Source organism: Oncorhynchus mykiss, chromosome 11 (genome assembly GCF_057628025.1).
Source record: "Oncorhynchus mykiss isolate SJ-2025 chromosome 11, ASM5762802v1, whole genome shotgun sequence".
NCBI lineage: Eukaryota > Metazoa > Chordata > Actinopteri > Salmoniformes > Salmonidae > Oncorhynchus > Oncorhynchus mykiss.
In genome coordinates, this window is record NC_143032.1 from 22,454,619 (window position 1) to 22,471,209 (window position 16,591).

General features: G+C 43.6%; 1 protein-coding gene across 6 annotated transcripts in view; it reads left to right on the forward strand.

Annotated features, from left to right (window-relative positions):
- Nucleotides 1–1,200: 1,200 nt before the first annotated feature.
- col11a1a (collagen, type XI, alpha 1a) overlaps nucleotides 1,201–16,591 on the forward strand; it is an 87,810-nt gene continuing 72,419 nt past the window's right edge. For all 6 annotated transcript variants that reach the window (XM_036935175.2, XM_036935179.2, XM_036935176.2 and 3 more), the window contains exons 1-3: nucleotides 1,201–1,701; nucleotides 8,795–8,959; nucleotides 10,285–10,498. In XM_036935175.2, the coding sequence (XP_036791070.2) occupies nucleotides 1,587–1,701; nucleotides 8,795–8,959; nucleotides 10,285–10,498 (494 nt within the window). In that variant the 5' untranslated portion in view covers nucleotides 1,201–1,586. The remainder of the gene's footprint in view (nucleotides 1,702–8,794; nucleotides 8,960–10,284; nucleotides 10,499–16,591) is intronic.

Sequence of the window (16,591 nt, forward strand, 5' to 3'; positions counted from 1 at the left end):
ATGATAGAGTGTGCCTGGTTGCATCAGATCTTATGGAGTCAATGGAGAATAGACAATATTGACCAGACAAGACCTAAAAAGTAGCATTCTGTCAGAGGACGTTTCCCTTGCTCATCCTGAGACTGTGGCTATGCATTTGAGAGGAGTGGGGCTGGAGGTAGGAGGTAGAGGCATATGGAGTTGGGCTGGAGTGAGGCTGGGGGTATAAGCTGGGCTGGAGTGAGGCTGGGCGTAGGGGGTATAAGTTGGGCTGGAGTGAGGCTGGGGGTAGGGGATATGTAACCTGCCTGTGCCCTTCCTGTGAGGTCATGTGAGCAGCTGGCCAACTGGATCAGATGAAAGGTCTCAGTGGGGGGTGTCAGGTGAGAAGCAACACTATCTGACAGCTATCTCTCTTTTTCTCCCTCTCTGTCTCTCTCTCTCTCTTTCTCTGTCTCTTTCTTTCATTCACTCGCTCTCTCTCTTTCTCTCTCTAACTCACTAGTTCTCCCCCCCTCTCCCTCTCTGTCTCTCTCCCTCTCTCTCTACCTTGCTCTCTCGATGTCTCTGTCTCTCTCTTTCTACCTCTCCCTCAGTGAGCTATAATTGACCAGCCCAGTAGGATTTCTGGAACTCTCATGAAAAGAGAAAAGTCTGATATTTCTGGAGAATATGATTCAGTCTGTCAAGGTTTTACATGGAGAACAAGAGTGAAAATGAATCAATGACATGCATTGCTCATGCATGATGTGATGCTTAAATCCACAGAAAATATGTAATAATATAATAAAGTGAGGTGGCAACCAGTGGGTTGCTTGTATCAAATCCAGTGGCAGCCCCCCACACCTAAAAAAAACCAAAAAAAACGGTATATGTAAGTGTATATACATGTGTCTGTCTGAGGGGTTGGGTTAATAAAGTGATCTCAATCTTAAAATATGACTTTGTTTGCTCTAATAAAACTAATATTGTCACCTATGTGAACACAACCAACACTAACTGCAGCAGGTGACCAGAGCAGAACAATATTCTATGTGGGACAGGGCAGACAGTCCACAAGACACTGTCCAACACTGAGAATTGCTCACATGCCTAATTCTCTCTCACCCCAATAGCATTCCGTTAATTCCCGGGACATTTCCAGAAAGTCGAAGCCGTTTAAAAAAAAATCTTACTATTTATTTAGAAAATATATATACGTGGACGAGCGCTCAGGGAAGAATTCACATCAGCTTTGCAAAACTGATGGGTGGATCCCAATGAGAATTTCTAGCCCCGTGATTTGCTAATCGGGGGCTTTTCCCCTTGTCATTTCGCTGTAACCGTGGGTTTGGTTTGTGGTACTTGCCCAGCCCTCCTGTCGGTGTGGCTCCTAGGGTATCGAGTGCTCTCTGGGAGTTTTGATTAAAGCCCAAATACCTTCAGTCAGAAGGCTGGGCACTGGAAAAGAAGACCGTACAGGGGCCTGGAGTGGCTGAGAGAAGAGGCTAAACACATACTTATGGCTGTTTAGTGTAATTATCCATCACATTTGGGATTGTGGAAGGGAAGTAATTTAAAATCAGTTGAAGTCGCCCAAGTTTTGTTCACTTTTGTGGGCGCCGACCATGGAGATGCAAAGGTGGTCCACAAGGTGGAAAACGAAAAGGTGGATTATGGATTCCACTGTAACCGCATTCATCACTTTAACCCTGGTTCTGCAGGCTACACATGTCAGAGCAGGTAAGAATACTTTTAGGATCCCAAAAAGTGCGTGTAAAAGTACTGGAGAGTAGGGACTGTCATTCAACCGCGGCAGAAAACGTGGGTCTGGTCAGAAAACATGATGGAGAGATCAGGGAAAACAAAAGGGTCGGGTTTTGGCAACTGTATTTTCAATGAGCAACGCAACTAGATGTGAGAGGAAAGGTAGGAAAGAGATTGACCCTTTATGATTCAGTCAAACGATCTGTGGATGTATAGCTAGCTACCAATTAACTCAAGGCAAGTTACAATTGAACCAAAGTGCCCCTCCTCACAAAGTAAAGCGAATCACAAATTTTATTGAACATTTAAGTTCAAAGATATTGACCCAAATATACGTTGCATACTATTGACATTGGTTCCAAATAGATGTAGTTATTTCTATGTCAAGTGTTTCAAAGGGTTATGACGATTTTTGTTATTTTACATTTATTGAAATGCATTGTAGCTAATATACCCTCTACTTGTTTTTCCACGACAGTTTTATGCATGATTAAATAGCTTTTATATCCACCATAAAGTTGCAACAGTTATCTCATATCGCATAATTATTATGCACAATGTTTATTTGGTGCACATGCTTTTCTTTTCAGGTACTTCGCTTAGTTTCGTTGCGAAGGAGCCGTTAAATAATTTGTCTAGCACCCCATTTAGAGACAGCTTTAGAGATTTATGCTGAAAAAAAAACTCGTTAGAATTAGTGGTCCGTTAGGTGTGTGTGGAATTCCGCACGGCTTGAGATTGCAGCCTCACAGTTTGTTAAATAATTATGCAGCCAGAGGAGAGGTGTCTGTCAATTTTATTCATGGCTCCGGGGCACGGGAAATTTCAAGACCTAAATCCGGAGTAGGCTATCCGAATCTCTCTAAAGCACCCGGTATCATTTAATATAGTCCTTATTAGTTATTGTCAATGGTCACATTACTGTTTTATAATACATTAAAACAGTAATGGTCCATTTAGATCCGTTATACTGCGCACATTATAGCCAAGGTATTGAATTCTATTTCCTCTGGGCCCAGTTTTTCAATAATTATCTATGTGGATTTCGCCTATCATATAGGATTAAATGCATAGAAAGAATGAATAGAATGGATGAATCATTGACTTGAATGGGGACCCCCATTCTATTCATTATATTTCTATGCATTTAATCCTACCTGATAGGCGAAATCCAGATTCGTAACTTTTGAAAAACTGGGCCCTGATTTCCATACATTTTACCAGACGCTCTTCGACTTACAGGAGCAATTAGGGTTAAGTGCCGTGCTCAAGAGCACATCAACAGATGTTTCACCTAGTAGGCTTGGGGATTCAAACCAGCAATCTTTTGGTTACTGGCCCAACCGCTACTCTACCTGCCTCTCTTGTCCCCCTGTAGTCTAGACATTGCATCTATTTCTGAAAGTGTGGTCATTGCAAGCTGGAATCCATTTTTAACAATGAAATGATATTGAATATTGGCATGGATTGATCAGTGACATTGGGGAGTTGTGCAGTGTGGCAGACCCTTGAGACTCATCCACTGGGGAAGGGTGTGTCATGGCTACATTTTCATTAGTAATAAGGAGATTGTTCATTATTAAACTAGACTTTATTTTAATAGCATTTTTACCTGGCACTGCAAATTTACTGGCATTATTTTGGGTCATGGTGTATGGCGGCCCAGGAGCGGACTGGCCAACTGGTATTTCAAATACGAGATGGGCTGGTCCATTTGTAGCCCAGTGGGCCGGCCTGTCTAACTTCAGATTTTTGCGCAGAATTATCATTATCTGGCTAATAATGGGAGCCTCGAGGAAAAAAATGGGCTGTTGTGTTAGAAATGCCTGAGACGATTTTTGGTCCCAGTCTGCCCCTGTGCTGTCCGTGCCCGTGGACTTTCTGATAGATTCAGAGTGGTCAAGCAGCACATCACTGACTTGCCAAAAGGAGGACCCTTTCTCCACACTGCCCTAGTCCGCACTGAAGACCAGCGAGAGACTGGAGGGGCTTGTGCAACTTCGTGGCCAACATTTCCCCCTGAATTTTGCACTTGCATGTTTGGTTTGGGGAGACAAGGCCGTGTTGTCTGAGCTCGGAGCGGTGCGCACTCCCTCCATGGTGGGAATGTTTCCAGTCTAAGTGCTGTGCAGTTATTTGATGATGGTTCTCGTTGCACTTCCCTATTATTTTAGAGGCTTCAAAGGGCCGGCCAATAGTATATAGGCCAGCAGCATACAGTCCAGTCTTACTCCCATAGTGGGGGGTGAGTGAGTCACTGAATCTAGGTCTTCAACAGCATAGAACTCTTTATATTTAAACTACTTCTCTAGGATACATGCATCTTTCTTTTACTTAGGCCACACACTTTATTATAGCGTTATGCTGTTGTAGATATTTCATTAAGAGTGATTTATCAGACTGAATCTAAACCGTTGATGACATTGGTCTTTTTCATTCTTATGGCTCTTCTTACTTGCATTCTGATGATTGTACTTCTGGGAACAGTCAATGTATTATATTTGTTCATGTATATCCGTCGCCCCCATTCAGTCTTTCAACATTTGCTAATGGCCGTCCAGAGCAGAACAAGGCCTACACAGAACTCGTCATTGTTGAAACCCATATAAGTCGCTATTTACTATTCACTTCCATCAATTTTTCTGTCCTATAGCCTACTGTATATACAGTATGTGTTTTATGTCTTTGTGAGTTTCTCTGCTGGTGTTTATGGAGCATTAGGCTGTTTCTGAAGGGTGCCTTCTCTGAGCTAGCAGTGTACAGACACGTTTTCACAGCCCCGGGGGCATGGGCTCCTCTCTGGTGCATTCCTGCAGACAAACAGAACCCTCAAAACCCACTCTACTCTACTCTACCCTGATCTCTGCCCTCAGAAACACATCTCTCTCTTTCAATTCAATTCAAAAGGCTTTATTCTCTCTCTCTCTCTCTCTCTCTCTCTCTCTCTCTCTCTCTCTCTCTCTCTCTCTCTCTCTCAAGGGTAAGGAAACATGGACAATCAGGTCTAAAGTGAAGGGGACTTTTGTTCTATTTGTTGTAGGTAGTTTCAAGCCGACTGTCTCATCCATGACTAGTTTGATTTACATTGGCCTGTTGGGGATATTGATGGGGATTATTTATGTCGTTCATCATTATCACTCCCCCTTTACCTCATGATGGTGATTTTGATTTTACATGATTACATGTTGTTTGGACTGTATAAGCCATGCCTTGTAATTAGGCAATATATTTAGACTTTTGGGGGTATTTTTGCAGTAGAAGTCCGCAAGGTGATATTCAGCTTTGATATTTATGCAGTGGAATTAAAAGAGTTAAAGAGAGCAGAACAAACACACACTTTGAAACATGGATCGTTTTCAGTGAATTTTCCTTGGTATGACACACCAGCATAAAGCGGTGCTGTTTGAGCCTGGAGTGTGGAAGTCCAATAGGGGAGAGTGTAGGGGTAGAGTGAGAGAGGGAGAGCGAGAGAGGAGGGGTAGAGGGAGAGAGTAAGGGTAGAGTGAGAGAGGGAGAGCGAGAGAGGAGAGGGAGAGCGAGAGAGTAGGGGTAGAGGGAGAGATATTCTGTCTGAATACATTATTTGAGTCTCAGGGAGCAGCAGGTGAAAAGGTATTCTCTTTTTACCAGCCAATTTCACCTCCCAAAAACAACAAAGTCTGGAACATAATATATCCTTCTTACATGCTCCTCATATCTGACTGATGATCTGGCATGTTTTGTGATGAGAAAAGACCCGAAGAGCACATTTTTTGGCCTCTGTTCCCAGAACTATGTTTTAGTCTTTGTAGAACTGCCAGAAACACACTGTTGTCTTGTCTATACATCTGCATGAATATTCATGTGTTAACTTGTCAAGTGAGGTAACATAAAAACCTGCAACCCATGTATATTTCATGCTAATGTTGCCTAGCTCTTCTTCCCCCCCCCCCCCAACCTCATCAATTAGCACACCGTAGGTCTCACAGGAGGTTGGTGGCACCTTAATTGGGGAGGACGGGTCGTGGTAATGGCTGGAGCGGAATAGGTGCAGTAGTATCAAATACATTCCATTCCATTTGCTCCGTTCCAGGCATTATTATGGGCTGTCCTCTCCTCAGCAGCCTCCGCTGGTAGATCTTTTTGAACAGCCAATAACTGAGCAACAGTGGAGGCCCCTGTATGTGGATACTATGAGTTGGCCCTTTTCCCCTTCGGATTATGTAGGGCCCCTTTCCTTCCCGTGCCACCTAGGGATTTGGACTGGGAGATATGTGTCCTTATTTGCACAGCGGCCATGAGCAAACTCACACCAGCTCATCAGATGGGTGGTTTTAGAGACTTCACACACTCATTTGGTGTTTTAATGGATTCGGGTGTATTGACGTTTTTTTGGCACCTGGGTGAGGGGGTCGCCCACTGGCCAAATAACCACCCATCTGGAAGATATGAGGCCTTGAGACAGTTAGAGCTGACTGAGAGAGAGAGAGAGAGAGAGAGAGAGAGGTGCTCTTTTGGAATAAAACTCACTCACAAAGAGCTCTTCAGTTCAGTTAGAAAAGCCTTGTAGCTTCCTGGGTACCTTTCACAGTATACAAAATGACCACGTGGTCTTGGAGATGATATCCCTATCACCTTCTCTCTCAGAGTAACATTATATTCTTCTGAGATTCTTTTCAACTTCGTCTATAGTTTTTTGTTCCATTTTGAGTCCATTTTGAGTAGCTAAGTTTGTCTCTGTCTTTCCCCCTGGGTGAGTGATTCATTCAGTCATATATAGGGGCTATAGCCTTGGTGTGATGGAGGGGGAGTTGGGGTATGGTTGGTTCAATGGGCAGGCAGACTGGTCAACACAAAGAAGGTTTCCTTTGGGACACAGAATAATAGATGTGACAGACCTTTGCTTTTGAGAGATTTAAGGGGGTCATGAGTGTGTTCTCAGCCTGGGGAATGTGCTGCTGGTGTATATATGTGTGTGTGTGTGTGTGTGTGTGTGTGTGTGTGTGTGTGTGTGTGTGTGGTACTCTGCCTCTGCAGTCTCTCTCAGACATCGTTTATTTTTCTTGTCTTTTTCAACCCAGGCCTCAAAGCATAGATGAAGGAGAGTGGTTGCTGTTTAATTTAATGCTAGACCTTTTGGAGAAGTAGTTCTTTGGTGTATAAAATAGCTTTTTCCTGAGTCTATTCTGAGACACGTGTTTTAATCACGGTAGCTATCTGTCCTATATGAGACAAGAGACCCAGATAGGAACCTCCTATGGGTGGGTGCACTAATCATTTAGCATGGGAATAGGAAAGATACAGGTATGACCTATGGCAGCTTCTCCCTGACACCTGTCAGTCATTCATTAAGCACTGACACTCTCACACCCCGACTAAAAACAAACGGATTAGATTGTCACTAATGGTGATGTTGATGACCCAATGAGATAAATGCAGAAACAACATCTCATGCTGTGAAATATATAACACGATAACAGTCATAGTGAATATATTAAAAGCAGGTCATGCGTTTAGTTTGAGGTGGGAAACCAACACATTGTGGACTTAGTTAGAACAGCTAGTTTTGGCTCAGTACTTATGTATATACTGTATGTACTGTATATATCATCTAGTTAGTACTGAAGACATCCTTTTATGCAATGGAAATTGCTTCATGTTAAAACAGGGACAGGATTCTCCATATGCTCCATTGAGCAGTATGAAGCATGTCATTATAGTTTGCTTGTCCCTGGTGGAGCTGGAATGTCTGCCTGAGTGTGTCCAGAGGAAAATATACATTTTTATAAGATCTCCTTGCATAAAGTAGCTAAAGAAACGTATGAATGATCTGATTGGCGCGTGCCAAAGCAAACAGTGGTTTTAGACCAGCCACAGAAGGCCTAGCTGATGCCTTTAGACAGCAAGGGCTGGTTCTGAACCGTGTAAAAACAGATGAAGGTTCAAGCCCCTTAACAATCCGGTAGTGTATTGCCTGTGTAATGTGTATATTATTCTATAGCACAGTCTGAAACAAGTCTCAGTTTCAATTCCTCACTCATGATTTTGAGTCTAGGCAGATTTTTTTGTTCTCTCTTAGCAGTCTACTGTTTTATATGCTATACCAACACTTAATTTTGAACTCTTGGGAATAACGTGCTACCTCCCAGTCTCCCAGCCCTATCACGGAGCTGATGTTAACACTGAGAAGGTGTTTTGATAAACAGTATGATCACCACCCCAGCTTTCCCATGGGTCTGTCTCACTGGGGTGTCGGATCAAACACAGGTTCCTTTATGTAAAGAGCATCAGATTGGAGGGTATGTGAAACCCAGAGTGCAGGCTTTGACTGTGACCCTTATCAAAGTATACCTACAGCCACAACGTTGTGTTATAAGATTGGCCGGCCGTGGGACCATTGTTTATTATGCTGCTAGTGGTCATTCTGCTTTGGGATGAAGATACTTCCTGTCACATGGTCCCATACAGTGTTAGCTGGGCATGCAGATCACACAGATGTGTCACAATGGGCTCCTGTTTTTTTTTTTTTGGGGGGGGGGGGGGGGGGGGGGGTATACCCCTTGTGTAGCCCACTGGACACACACTGGTTGAATCAACGTTTTTTTCCACATAATGTCAACAAAATTACGCTGAACCAACGTGGAGTAAACGTTGAATTGACATATGTGCCCAGTGGGTGATTTCTTCTGTGGTTTATGCTGCATCTGACATATTCTCCAATGCTTCTGTCTATGTTCAATTATTTGATTTATTTCCTCATTAGTTTATCACCAGAATGGGATATTCAGTAGATAGATATGGTGTCTTAATTAAAGAGCGAGCTATTCTGTAGCACTTTATTTGATGAGTCACCTTACACATGGTTCGTTGGATTGAAATGTGCTTTCTATTGAAGGCTATCAGACCAGGTTCATGAATGAAACAGTAGTTTGGTATGACGTGACACATGCATTTTATGTAAGTGCAATAGATTATGGTTGCTTGACATTCCTACTGTTGAAACGGAGTGCTGTGCCATCTAGATTCACGTGCCCTCTGAAGTTCTTCTCAGATTATATACCATGTTGCATCTGCTCTCTCTTTCCAACAGCTGAACCGGTGGACGTGCTAAAAGTATTAGAATTTCACAATTCCCCCGAAGGAGTTCGGAAAACATCAGGATTTTGCACAAACCGAAGAGCGTCGAAGCCGGACACAGCCTACAGAGTTGGAAAACTGGCCCAAATCAGTGCTCCCACCAAGCAGTTATTCCCAGGTAAGACGAACCCTCTATCCCCCCTGTCTCTCTCTGTCCTGCCCCACATCCTGGCTGTGCAGAGCGGAGGGAGTGGTGTTTAAATGTGTCTTTTGTTGGTCCTGCCAAGGCTTTTGACAGGGGATGCCATCCCTGATCTGATTATACAACAGTGCTGTATTTCTCCCCCAGAGTGTTTGTAATACACCAACCCCAGAGAGAGAGAGAGAGAGAATCTGTCTGAGAGAACTAGCTCGGCTAACTACAGCACAATGCACGTTCTTTTGCGGTCTGAGGCACAGTAGAGTTGGTGTACTGTACTTTGCCTGCTTCTGTTGGGTTAATACGTTTTAGAGACCATTGATCACATTTCTATGGCTCGACAGGGCTGGAGTGAACCGTTTCAACAGTTGTGACTCATGTAAAGTTGCACGCATTAAGTCAGGTAGTGAGGCTCCTACAAACAGATCAGCAAAAACATACACCACTGAATGGATTAACATGACAAGGGAAGACACATGTCAAGCTTTCAGTCGTGCCTACAGGACAGGGTCGTGCGGAATGAAGAAAATGGACTCAATGGAAGACATGTAAAAAGTGATCAACTACTATTACGAGTCTTGATTATACTCCAGAGGTGTTTCAGCTGTTTTATGAGAGACAGTAAGATGCTTTTTTTTTTTTTTTTTACACATCTATGACTCATTCATAGATCTGTTGAGTTGAAGTAACTTTATGTCCTCTTAAAGTTTTGTAGGATATTGTTATGACGTTTTTTTTCCTCTTTGGGAAAACTTGTGAAATCGCTAATGGATCATTTTTGTCTAATAAACTACGAAAAAAAGTGTCAATAAATCTATTTTAATGTGCAGGCATTGGTTGCCTTCCAATTTGGCTCTTCCGAAAGGAAAATGTTACTCTAAAGACCTGGGATTTTTCATATTCATTATCATTGTCCTCGGAAACTTATAGAATTGTCCACAAGCCTGGAAATGTACATGAGTAAAGTAGTAGATAATTAGCTCATGTCTATTTGGATGCTTGAAGTATTGTAAACCTGGGATAGTCATATTAGAACAAATGAGACCTTACACTAAACAACATAAAAGCAATGTGTATTTATAAGAAACTGTATACATTTATGTGAGAATGTAAAGGGTAACTGAATCCAAAAGTCCTCACCTCTGATTTCCTTTTTGTCTCAATCAATAAAGATCTTACGACGGAGTCAGTCACATAGTGTGTTCCTGTGTATTTATAGCCTGATCTAACCTGCGTTCTGTCCATTGTGTAGGGGGTGTCTTACTGTATCTCTGTATTTCTAACCCAGCCTGTGTGTTCTGTAGGGGGTGTGTTCCCTGAAGACTTCTCCATCCTGACCACCCTCAGGCCCAAGGCCGGCCTCCAGTCCTTCCTGCTGTCTGTTTACAGTGAGCAGGGCGTGCAGCAGCTGGGGGTGGAGGTGGGACGCTCACCTGTCTTCCTGTATGAGGACCAGAGTGGCAAGCCCGCCCCTGAGGACTACCCCCTGTTCCGCTCTCTCAACCTGGCCGACGGAAAGTAAGTCAAGCCTGATCTACCACTACTGCTGCTGGTTGGTCTCACAGAGACCAGGGAGAGGGCGGTAGGGGAGGGGAGGGGTGGTAGGGAAGAAGAGAGACCATCGCTGCTCACAGAGACTAGAGGGAAGGGATGAAAACAGAGTTTATTTAAGCTGGTGCATGTCTCTCCACTCTGACTCTGTCCATACTCAAACCTGGTGCATGTCTCTCCACTCTGACTCTGTCCATACTCAAACCTGGTGCATGTCTCTCCACTCTGACTCTGTCCATACTCAAGATTGGTGCATGTCTCTCCACTCTGACTCTGTCCATACTCAAACCTGGTGCATGTCTCTCCACTCTGACTCTGTCCATACTCAAACCTGGTGCATGTCTCTCCACTCTGTCTCTGTCCATACTCAAACCTGGTGCATGTCTCTCCACTCTGACTCTGTCCATACTCAAACCTGGTGCATGTCTCTCCACTCTGACTCTGTCCATACTCAAACCTGGTGCATGTCTCTCCACTCTCACTCTGTCCATACTCAAACCTGGTGCATGTCTCTCCACTCTGACTCTGTCCATACTTAAACCTGGTGCATGTCTCTCAACTCTGACTCTGACCATACTCAAACCTGGTGCATGTCTCTCCACTCTGACTCTGTCCATACTCAAACCTGGTGCATGTCTCTCCACTCTGACTCTGTCCATACTCAAACCTGGTGCATGTCTCTCCACTCTGACTCTGTCCATACTCAAACCTGGTGCATGCTCAGAGTGCCTTGGCAATCTTTTTGGTGTATGTGATTTGTCTTACTAGTCATCATTGGTTCTATGTTAACACTGCAAGACAAAATATTGTGGTCTTTGAATGCCTTTCAGTTATGCTCAACTTGACGTGGCTAGTACTGCTGGGATGTTTGTTAGGGGGCGTGTAATATATAAAGCCAAGGTACAGCCACGGCCTGTATGATAATCCTAATCATACTTATTTGCTGCCATGTCCTCTGTATTCACTAAGAAGCAGAAAACTTCTTCACCTCATCTCACCACAGGTACCCATCACAGGATTAGGTCTGAAATGGTCTGTCCCAGGGGTTAGGGTTAGATCCTGGGCTGCAGCACGGGGGATATGAAGGGTTAGGGGGGTCCTGGGTAGTAACAGAAGTACAAGGGGATACGAGGGTCAGAGACAGTGGATTAGTTGGGTGCGGCAGTGACTACCATGGGAACTCTGACCACAGTCATGAGAGGAAAATGGAGGAGAGGTTGGAGGAGGGATGTTATCCTTACATTATTAACCTCCTGGATTACCTCATCCAATCAGATTCCGTGCAGAGAGTCTCTTAGTTTCCGTCAGTGGATGCCTGATTATCCGCTCTGGGTTTGGAAATCCCGGAATTCTCCCTGAGAGCTGTAGCTTAGTGTACATGAGCCGGTGGCGAAACACGGGAGAACAAACAAACAGAGGAGACGCTGAGAAAACGCTCTGTTTTTTTTTATCTTAACAAATAGTTGTATTATGTCTCTCTGTGTTGTTTTCCTAAGCAGCCAAATGTTTTTTTAAATTTTTTTACAGACTAGTTTGTTTTCCTGGGCTTGAAAGAAGCCGTAACCCGGTCAGTGGACATTTGTGGTCTAGATAGATATTAGAATGGGATCTTCCTCTTAAAGTGTAATGTCATGTTTAGATACATCAAAGGTCCTTAGTTTCATGTGAGAAAATATTTTTGTTGTTGTTAGATTTTTGTAAAATGTTATGTCTAACACCACAGAGTAAGAGTAGAGACCATGCTGCCATTCTAACACCACAGAGTAAGAGTAGAGACCATGCTGCCATTCTAACACCACAGAGTAAGAGTAGAGACCATGCTGCCATTCTAAGACTACAGAGTAAGAGTAGAGGCCATGCTGCCATCCTAACAGAACAGAGTAAGAGTAGAGACCATGCTGCCATTCTAACACCACAGAGTAAGAGTAGAGACTATGCTGCCATTCTAACCCCACAGAGTAAGAGTAGAGACTATGCTGAGATTCTAACACCAAAGAGTAAGAGTAGAGACCATGCTGGCATTCTAACAGAACAGAGTAAGAGTAGAGACCATGCTGCCATTCTAACAGAACAGAGTAAGAGTAGAAACCATGCTGCCATTCTAACAGCACAGAGTAAAAGTAGAGACCATGCTGCCATTCTACCAGAACAGAGTAAGAGTAGAGACCATGCTGCCATTCGAACACTACAGAGTAAGAGTAGAGGCCATGCTGCCATTCTAACACCACAGAGTAAGAGTAGAGACCATGCTGCCATTCTAACCCCACAGAGTAAGAGTAGAGACTATGCTGAGATTCTAACACCACAGAGTAAGAGTAGAGACCATGCTGGCATTCTAACACTACAGAGTAAGAGTAGAGACCATGCTGCCATTCTAATAGAACAGAGTAAGAGTAGAAACCATGCTGCCATTCTACCAGAACAGAGTAAGAGTAGAGACCATGCTGCCATTCGAACACTACAGAGTAAGAGTAGAGGCCATGCTGCCATTCTAACACCACAGAGTAAGAGTAGAGACCATGCTGCCATTCTGACAGAACAGAGTAAGAGTAGAGACCATGCTGCCATTCTAACAGAACAGAGTAAAAGTAGAGACCATGCTGCCATTCTAACCCCACAGAGTAAGAGTAGAGACCATGCTGCCATTCTAACAGCACAGAGTAAGAGTAGAGACTATGCTGCCATTCTAACAGAACAGAGTGAAAGTAGAGACCATGCTGCCATTCTAACAGAACAGAGTAAAAGTAGAGACCATGCTGCCATTCTAACAGAACAGAGTGAAAGTAGAGACCATGCTGCCATTCTAACAGAACAGAGTAAAAGTAGAGACCATGCTGCCATTCTAACAGAACAGAGTAAAAGTAGAGACCATGCTGCCATTCTAACAGAACAGAGTAAAAGTAGAGACCATGCTGCCATTCTAACAGAACAGAGTAAAAGTAGAGACCATGCTGCCATTCTAACAGAACAGAGTAAAAGTAGAGACCATGCTGCCATTCTAACAGAACAGAGTAAAAGTAGAGACCATGCTGCCATTCTAACAGAACAGAGTGAAAGTAGAGACCATGCTGCCATTCTATCAGAACAGTGTAAGAGTAGAGACCATGCTGCCATTCTAACACCACAGAGTAAAAGTAGAGACCATGCTGCCATTCTAACACCACAGAGTAAGAGTAGAGACCATGCTGCCATTCTAACAGAACAGAGTGAAAGTAGAGACCATGCTGCCATTCTATCAGAACAGTGTAAGAGTAGAGACCATGCTGCCATTCTAACACCACAGAGTAAAAGTAGAGACCATGCTGCCATTCTAACACCACAGAGTAAAAGTTGAGACCATGCTGCCATTCTAACAGAACAGAGTAAGAGTAGAGACCATGCTGCCATTCTATCAGAACTGAGTAAAAGTAGAGACCATGCTGCCATTCTAACAGAACAGAGTAAGAGTAGAGACCATGCTGCCATTCTATCAGAACTGAGTAAAAGTAGAGACCATGCTGCCATTCTATCAGAACAGAGTATAAGTAGAGACCATGCTGCCATTCTATCAGAACTGAGTAAAAGTAGAGACCATGCTGCCATTATATCAGAACAGAGTAAGAGTAGAGACCATGCTGCCATTCTAACAGAACAGAGTAAAAGTAGAGACCATGCTGCCATTCTAACAGGACAGAGTAAAAGTAGAGACCATGCTGCCATTCTAACACCACAGAGTAAGAGTAGAGACCATGCTGCCATTCTAACAGAACAGATTAAAAGTAGAGACCATGCTGCCATTCTATCAGAACAGAGTAAGAGTAGAGACCATGCTGCCATACTAACAGCACAGAGTAAAAGTAGAGACCATGCTGCCATTCTAACAGAACAGAGTAAAAGTAGAGACCATGCTGCCATTCTATCAGAACTGAGTAAGAGTAGAGACCATGCTGCCATTCTAACACCACAGAGTAAGAGTAGAGACCATGCTGCCATTCTAACACCACAGAGTAAGAGTAGAGACCATGCTGCCATTCTAACACCACAGAGTAAGAGTAGAGACCATGCTGCCATTCTAACAGAACAGATTAAAAGTAGAGACCATGCTGCCATTCTAACAGAACAGATTAAAAGTAGAGACCATGCTGCCATTCTATCAGAACAGCGTAAAAGTAGAGACCATGCTGCCATTCTATCAGAACTGAGTAAAAGTAGAGACCATGCTGCCATTCTAACAGAACAGAGTAAAAGTAGAGACCATGCTGCTATTCTAACAGGACAGAGTGAAAGTAGAGACCATGCTGCCATTCTATCAGAACAGCGTAAAAGTAGAGACCATGCTGCCATTCTATCAGAACTGAGTAAAAGTAGAGACCATGCTGCCATTCTAACAGAACAGAGTAAAAGTAGAGACCATGCTGCCATTCTATCAGAACAGCGTAAAAGTAGAGACCATGCTGCCATTCTATCAGAACTGAGTAAAAGTAGAGACCATGCTGCCATTCTAACAGAACAGAGTAAAAGTAGAGACCATGCTGCTATTCTAACAGGACAGAGTAAAAGTAGAGACCATGCTGCCATTCTAACAGGACAGAGTAAAAGTAGAGACCATGCTGCCATTCTAACACCACAGAGTAAGAGTAGAGACCATGCTGCCATTCTAACAGAACAGATTAAAAGTAGAGACCATGCTGCCATTCTATCAGAACAGAGTAAGAGTAGAGACCATGCTGCCATACTAACAGCACAGAGTAAAAGTAGAGACCATGCTGCCATTCTAACAGAACAGAGTAAAAGTAGAGACCATGCTGCCATTCTATCAGAACTGAGTAAGAGTAGAGACCATGCTGCCATTCTAACACCACAGAGTAAGAGTAGAGACCATGCTGCCATTCTAACACCACAGAGTAAGAGTAGAGACCATGCTGCCATTCTAACACCACAGAGTAAGAGTAGAGACCATGCTGCCATTCTAACAGAACAGATTAAAAGTAGAGACCATGCTGCCATTCTAACAGAACAGATTAAAAGTAGAGACCATGCTGCCATTCTATCAGAACAGCGTAAAAGTAGAGACCATGCTGCCATTCTATCAGAACTGAGTAAAAGTAGAGACCATGCTGCCATTCTAACAGAACAGAGTAAAAGTAGAGACCATGCTGCTATTCTAACAGGACAGAGTGAAAGTAGAGACCATGCTGCCATTCTATCAGAACAGAGTAAGAGTAGAGCCCATGCTGCCATTCTAACACCACAGAGTAAGAGTAGAGACCATGCTGCCATTCTAACAGAACAGTGTAACCCCTATTTTGTGGCAGTTCTGCGGGGTGCTTTTGTCCACTGAGCAGTTTTGTGACCTACTGTCTGAAGAGCAATGGACTCTGTGCAGGATCTTAGCACTTAAGGACTTGGATGAAGTCCAACACAAGGCCTTTTCCAAATCACTGACTAGGCTGTAACTACTGCTGCCTATCTACCCGGCCAGCCCCCTTCAGTTAATGCATTGTTATAGACATATACTGTAAATGCGTACTTAAACAGTGGCTAAATGATAGTATTGCTGTAGTGTCATTCAAAGGAAAGACATTCAAACATTTCCAAGGTATCAGCTGAAGCAACCGTCAGATGAGAAAGTGGATTTCCTTTATAATTGTTGCCAAAATCAAACATGTACATAATGGCTGATTAACTAAGTGCTTGGGTTGCTATCATAATGAGAGGTATACAGTAAAAGTGTTGTCATCCAAGGGCAGACATATTGATCAGTATTGCTGACTGACTGGTTCTTGAAGCGCCTTGGCTTGGCTTTTGGTCAGTGGGATCTGATCAGTTCCGGCCCTCCTCCTCATCTCCTCCTCCTCCTGCTATCTCCTCCTCTTCCTCATCCTCTTCCTCCTTCGGACAATGTTTTGACTGTGCACCTTCTGCTCCCTCTTGCTCTTTCCTGACACACACTTTCCACAATGTTCAGCATGTCTGTCATGTTGAGTAACCCAGAAGGAGGATTAAGTTTGGAGTTTAATGAGTATAATCCCGTGTTAAACAGGGCCAGAGTGTGGGGGCAAAAATGTGCTCCGCTGCCTG